The 7,239-nt window shown below is 42.0% G+C and overlaps 1 protein-coding gene across 1 annotated transcript in view; it reads right to left on the bottom strand.

Moving 5' to 3' along the window:
* PIP4P2 (phosphatidylinositol-4,5-bisphosphate 4-phosphatase 2) overlaps nt 1-5,012 on the bottom strand; it is a 98,874-nt gene extending 93,862 nt beyond the window's left edge. The window contains exon 1 of the mRNA XM_069731594.1: nt 4,873-5,012. Within this exon, the coding sequence (XP_069587695.1) occupies nt 4,873-4,975 (103 nt within the window). The 5' untranslated portion in view covers nt 4,976-5,012. The remainder of the gene's footprint in view (nt 1-4,872) is intronic.
* Between the last annotated feature and the right edge of the window lie 2,227 nt (nt 5,013-7,239).

Here is a 7,239-nt window from a genome sequence, read left to right on the forward strand (position 1 = left end):
AGTTCTCCAAGCAGGAATATGCACTATTAGTATGTCTCCACGTAGCAAAACAAATTGAATTTTCTGGATTGAAAACCAGCTGCATTTTACAGAAGTAATGCTTGGTATGAGATTTAAAAAAAGTCTTATGCATGCATTGAGAAAAAAAATAAAAATCTGCACCATAAACTAACCAGAACCCTGGATTTGCTCAATGCAGGATTCACCAAACCATCTCAGACAGATGTCTGTCCAACCTCTGTTTTAAGACTTCCATTGAAGGAGAACTCGCCACCTCTCGTGTCAGCCTGTTCCACTCATTGATCACCCTCACTGTCCAAAAGTTTTTTCTAATATCTAATCTGTATCTTCTCCCTTTCAGTTTCATCCCATTGCTTCTAGTGTTTCTTTGTGCAAATGAGAATAATTATGATCCTCTACACTGTGACAGCCCTTCAGATATTTGTAGGCAGCTACCAAATTCCCAAATCCTCTTACCATTCTGGTCGCTCTTCTCTGAACTTGCTCCAGTATGTTGATGTCTTTTTTTAAAATGTGGTGCCCAGATCTAGACACAGTATTCCAGATGAGGTCTGACCAAGGAGGAGTAGAGGGCAATAATTACTTCATGTGATCTAGACTCTATGCTTCTGTTAATACATCCTAGAATTGCAATTGCCTTTTTAAGCTGCTGCATCACACTGTTGACTCATGTGCAGTCTGTCATCTATTAGTACACTCAAGTCTTTTCCACACGTGCTGTTGCTTAGTTCTATCCCTCCCATTCTCTATATGCTTTTTTCATTTTTCTTGCCCAGATGTAGGACTTTGGTTTTTGACATAGAGAAATTCATTCTGTTAGGCCTGTCCCACACGTCCAGATAATTCCGGTACTGGAAAAATTGGTACCGGAATTATCCGTGTCCGTGTGCTCACGTGGCACATCAGTGTGGCACACATGCGGCATCCAGGTAATTTTTACTGTAGCCGTGACATAGTCATATGGACTGCTGTATTTCCTCCCTTTTATTATTTTCAGTTTTGATATTGCTCCTTATACATTTATGGGTTGGTCCATTGGTTGTATATTATGGTTTCCGCTGTAGTCACCTCTAGTGTAGCGGAGCTGAATCACATTTATAGCGCTGTATCACATTTTTAGCGGTTGTGCTGCTAAACATCTCCGTGGTTAATCCTCTATACTCACCTTAGAAGCATACTTCGATGTACGGCATTCGGCGCGTGCGTGATATACGGGTGCTATTTATATGGTGGGGATTTATTGCGCATGCGCAATGCCTGTTACATTTTGGCATTAAGTGCGCACGCGCTATGGCCTGTTATAGTATTTACGGGGATTTCCGCGCACATATATTGGTGCGTGCGGTAACTTCCCACGCATGCGCAACGCCAGCTGCATTTTAACTGGGGTGATCAGACTGTCACTATGTATATATGCACCTTTATGTTCGCGGGGACTTTTCCGCGCACGCGCGATGTGCACTGGTAGCAGGGCTAAAGCGGAAGTGACTGCACCAAGGACCCACCTATTGCTCATGTTTTCTCCAATGAGAATAGCTCCCTTGCGTATATAAACCGGCTATCCCCCTGCCTAGACACGCCTCCTGAAGAAGCCGTCAGTGAAACGCGCGTTGGGGCAGAGGGACGCCGAGGAGAGACTACACTGCATACTGCGGGTAACTAGCATCTTTTTATGCCGATATCGGCACTTATCACTTTAGTCATAGGGGCTTCTCCCCTTAGAGTACCATATGTGTCACTTGTACAATATAGGATGGTCTAAAAACTTAGACAGGAACACATGATACTACATATGGTCCATACTAGACTATGACCTTTTTCTATTAGTGAGGTATTTTGCCTCTCTTTACTTTACAGCACCGCAGCATCATAGTATTTAGTGGTTCTCCTATGGATATGTCCCTCTTTTTAATGGTCTTTGTACCCTTTTTTTGTGAATTTTTGTGATTTTGTGTTTATATATATTTTTTGTCAATTGATGTCTATGTATGTTTTATTTCTGTATAATAAACTATATTTTATTAGAAAGTACCTTTTGTTTTGGGATTGCTGTGTAGTATTATCACCAAAACTATGTGATTTATGCATATCCAAACAGTGTGGCTGTTCCCTAAAGCTATGTTCACACGTTGCGTTTTTGCAGGTTTTTCCCTCAGCAGCCAGGACCTGCTCTCTTGGCAGTAAAAACGCTGCGCTCAAAGCTCCTCTTTTCAAAATGTTTGTGTTTTGTTTCTTGGTGCGGATTACTTGGGCAATAGATCTACAGTACGTTTAATAAAGTTAGTTTTATTCACCAAAAATGATGCAACAAACGCAACCAAGCGTTTTTGCACTCATTTTTATACAGATGGAAAAAAAAAACCGCTGAAAGTAGTGACACGCTGCAGATTTAAAAAATGCTGCAGTTTTCCAATACATTCAGGAAAAGAAAAAAAAAGCCGAAAACAAGTGTGTGCCTAAGATTTCTGAAATCTCAATGATATTGCTGGTACTGTAAAATGCAACTTTTAATTTGCATAAAAAAGCAGCAAAAAACTGCAACGTGCGGACACAGCCAATGCCTTATTCACATGCATGTTGTCATGTACATGTTCTAGCCACATTTTTCACAGACAGAACAAGAACCCATTATAGTCGATGGTGCTGTTTGAGTGATATGACCATTCTTGATCCAAATCACGGATCAAAATCACCCACACTAGTCTATGGGCCAGTGAAAACAACAACACGAGTGCCTTCGTGTGCTGTCCGTTTCCAAAATTGCAATGGGTAGGAGAAGCTGTGTCATTACGAGAAGAATAATAATGGTAAAAATGGACTTACCGACAAAAACCACAAAGAAAAAATAACTTATGTATGAAAAATACAAAAAACGGGTGTGTAAATGTTATTAGTGTTCACATGGATTTTGAAAAGTATGCACTAAAAAAAAAAAAAATCCATATCAAGAACCTTTTCAAATACTATTCGGGCATATATAGGATTTTTCTGCTTGAAATATCCACATTAAAAAAAAAAAAAAAATCTTTTATAACTTGTTTTTTTCTTTTTACATTTTTGTGTTTGAGACTTTTTTTTTCTGCTTTTACTTATTGAGCGGTCAAATTTGGAGCATTTTTTTCCCCAAGCAGAAACAATTCAATAATCGACACATGGGAGCAGACAGCGCCAAGTGATTTATAGGCGGGTTTGAACGCTGAAACGAATAGGAAGATTATTGAAATAGTATTTGATGAATTTACTTGGCTTTGTGCACACGGAGACTTTTTCAGGTGGATTTTGTGAGGGATCAACCTAAAAAAAAAAAAAAAGTGCCATAAAACGAACATAGTGCACAGTAATGTCAAACGCCAATACAGTTCTCATGCTCCGTCTTATGTCACTTCTGTCAGGCCGTGGAAACCTAAAGAGCTTATAAGGCTATGTGCACACGATGCGGATTTGCTGCGGATCCTTCCGCGCAGAAACGCTGCAGATCCGCACTGCGATGTACAGTACAATGTTATTCAATGGTAAAAAAAAAGAAAAAAGGATGTGCAGATGGTGCGGAAAAATCAGTGCGGAATTGGATCTACAGCGTTTCTGTACCCCTCCATGTTAAATATCCGCAGTGGCAAAAACCACAAAAAATCCGCATAAAATCCACGGCTGCGGATTCTGCCAGGAGATGCGGATTTTGTGCAGAAAATTCTGCACCTCTTTTCTCACGTGTGCACATAGCCTTAAGAAGTGACGTGTTCACTCTCCGTGTGCTTCTGCCCGGAAGCCGCCGTACAGCAAGAATGATGGCAAAGCTGCCCGCAAACTGGCATCAGGAAAATGACCGCCTGGAAAAATTTGGCATCCGGGTCAGCATCGCTGTGTGTACAGACCCTCTATGTGGAGTTTGGAGAAGAATCTGACCCAAAAATCCACATCACAAAACTGCTATATTGATATGAATTTAGCCCCAGTGATGGGATATAGGACAGGGGGCTCACAACACATGAGGGGCGTCATATGAGACCCCTAATTACAGTTACTCATATTTTCACATTATTTAATAGTCCAAAATCTTTTATATATATGTTGCACTGTGGAAAATACGTCATCCCAAAATGTCCCGAAGACACACACAAAAAAAAGTGTACAGATATATACGCAATTTGATGAATGTGTCAAGACGCTCTACCCCGTGCCCCCCATATAAACAGCGAGACAAAAGAAGGACGACCCCATGTGTCCACAAGGACTGCGTGAGAAAAGTTACAAGCTCCCATGTGCTCCTTTGTCTCAGCCATATTTATATAATACTATACAAGGTAAGGTCAGTAACAAAAACACACAAAACTGAAAACTGGTCCATATTTCAGCATATACTTATAATGTTGAGGGTTTCGTCTGTATCAATATCCTATGATCAGCGCAGAATGGAGTCTTACATGATTAGGACGAGTAATTATTGGCGTATTACCGGTGCGATATTGGGACTGGTGCCTGGCGGGGTAAAGCTCGTTACAGGGATTAATCTCCTGCAGATTTAGTTACCACCTGGACAACTGGTAACACACGTGTAGCAAGAAGCAGACACATTGTATACCAGGATTAAAGGGCATCTCCATGAGACGTAGGCATGGTGGCGGTATAGGGGGGCAGCGCTGTATGGGACCCAGTGCACGTCTTGGGGTGTACTTATATCCCAGACAAACAAAGCATCAGAGATGTGATAGCCTGGACCTCTGCAGTGAGGGTCCTGAGCTGTAGGATCCTTCAGCCACTCCGCCAGCACCACCTCCCCCCTGTGAGTGGGAATTGGAGGACACATGGACACAGACAGACTGACTGCATTGTATGGAGGAAGCCTGGCCTTACCCCGCAGGTTGCTCTCCTGGCTGTATGGAGGTGCTGTAGGGGTGACATTGCCAGAATGTGGAGAGATCAGGGGAGAGCGTTCATCAATGCCATCAGCAGCCATGACTGCAGCAGCTGCAGCTCCAGCAGAGGGGAGGGGAGAGGCTGATTCTCATGATGTGCATGTCACAGGGCTGGCAATCACAGGGAAGGAGGGGAGGAGACAGCCTCCCACCCATCCACAGGCTGGGCAATGGCACGAATAGGGCATTTCACCAGGTTTATTAAATGTGCAGTCGTTGTAAGCAGATTGTAGAATGTTTGATTCATTCTGTAACATTTTTAAAACACATATGCCATTTCACAAGTTCCCCCAAATTCTGCACCTGGATAACTCATTGTTTTCAAAGAAAATAACACTGGATAAAAAAAAACCACAAACCAAACATGGGAAAAATGATCGAAAGTGGAGCATCATGCGCAAGACTGGAATCTACAGCTTGTGTCAAATTTTGCACGACTTTTAAAAAGTTTGCTGCAGGTTTCTTTTCGCTATTTTTGCTCCTGAAAATGACCTCTAAGCCCACATTTGCACAAATACCAATGTTTTGACTTTTTGACATCAGAAAACTAATGCAATAAAACACACTACACAAAAAAGGGGCAGGATAGGACAGAGGGACACGTCTTCTGATCATGCCTTGCTTCGCCCTCTGAAGCTTGGAGATGTCTCGCCCTGCCCTATACTGCGCCACCTCTGGATTCCCAAGACAATTCTAAAGCCACCGATGCGAAGGGCATGCTTCTCAGGCAGAGTCCGCCCAGAATCTGTATAATTGGTATTTGGGGACAAGCACCGTTACAGCTAAACCACTACTTCCATATGTAAAGGTTCCTAGAAATCCAGTATGTGCACACGTTGCGGATTCCATTGCGGCTTTTTCCGCTGAATCCGCAGGTAAAATGAGCTGCATTTTACCTGCAGATTCCCTGCGGGTTTTCTGCGGTTTTTGTGCGGATTTCGCCTGCGTTTTTACACCTGCGGATTCTTATTAAGAAACAGGTGTAAAACGCTGCAGAATCCACACAAAGAATTGACATGCTGAAGAAAATAATCCACAACGTTTCCGCGTGGAATTTTCCACAGCATGGGCACAGCGGATTTCCATAGGTTTACATGGTACTGTACACCGCATAGAAAACTGCTGCGGATCCGTAGCCAAATCCGCACCGTGTGCACATAGCCTTACACGTGTCGTGAATAGACTGTGGGATGGGGAATTTTATAATGGAACCTACTGGCGAAGATTCCTCCATCATTATAAAGGATTCCTTCTTGTCACTGCTATGCTAACATCATAGTTGTGCAATGAGGATACAGAAGTGATAACCCATAAGTCTCATACATTTATTTTCCACCTAGTTTTATTTTTGACGGATTCATTCTGGAGCACATATAATAAATCCAAACAACTGTTTTTTATTCGTGGGGGGGTGGATGGAAATTCCTTCCCTATGTTTTTTTTATTAAGTACACCATGTGGTATGAATGACATGCTAGCTCTATTCCATGGGCTTATCTAGTAACAGTGATATAAAATGTATATATGCTATATTAACAAGAACATCGGAACCTTAAGGCCGTGTTCCCACATGCAGAAACTAAGTTTTTTTCCACTGCGTTTATTCTGCAGATGTTTACACCAAAATACATGGGAGCAATCGGCAATAATTTTTGGGTTCCCAATGCTTTTTTTTTTTGCTGTGTATTTTTTTCAGGCACTTCATACAAACTTATTTGGAAAAAATGCAACAAAAATGTCTTTAAAAGCTACAGGGTTATGCGTTTTCACGAAACCACATCCAGTTTTGTTGAATTGTTATACAGGGCGGATTTTCTGCAGAAGAAAATGCAGTAAAAAAAACCTCAGTGTTTCCGCCATGTGGGAACTTCACCTGAATCATTCAATTCAGGCTTTTCATCAAGTCCCATTGCCCCCGATGTAGAACGTCCGGCCCCTCGCCAATGTCCTCTGCCTTTACATTGTGGTAGAATGGATTTTCTAACATTCTCAGTGATACCAGCACATCCTGTATTGGAAGCATCTGGTGGGACACCTCAGTCCATTACATATTTTTCCTCCACAGTATTATAAACAGTAAGTGTTGTTGTTGAAAAGTGGAATTGTTTATTAAGTACACAGCAACTCAGCCATAAAGGAACAGGCTACAGAAAGTTACAGAGCGGGTTACATAAAAGTCGCTGATTCAACAAATGCAGAATTCAAACTTTGTCTGATATTCAAAACTGTACTCCGGGAGCTTCACGGCATGGGTTTCTAAGGGTGAGCAGCTGCATACAAGACTTACATCACCAAGCACAATGCC

This window comes from Ranitomeya imitator, chromosome 6, assembly GCF_032444005.1.
Source record: "Ranitomeya imitator isolate aRanImi1 chromosome 6, aRanImi1.pri, whole genome shotgun sequence".
In the NCBI taxonomy this organism is placed as follows: domain Eukaryota; kingdom Metazoa; phylum Chordata; class Amphibia; order Anura; family Dendrobatidae; genus Ranitomeya; species Ranitomeya imitator.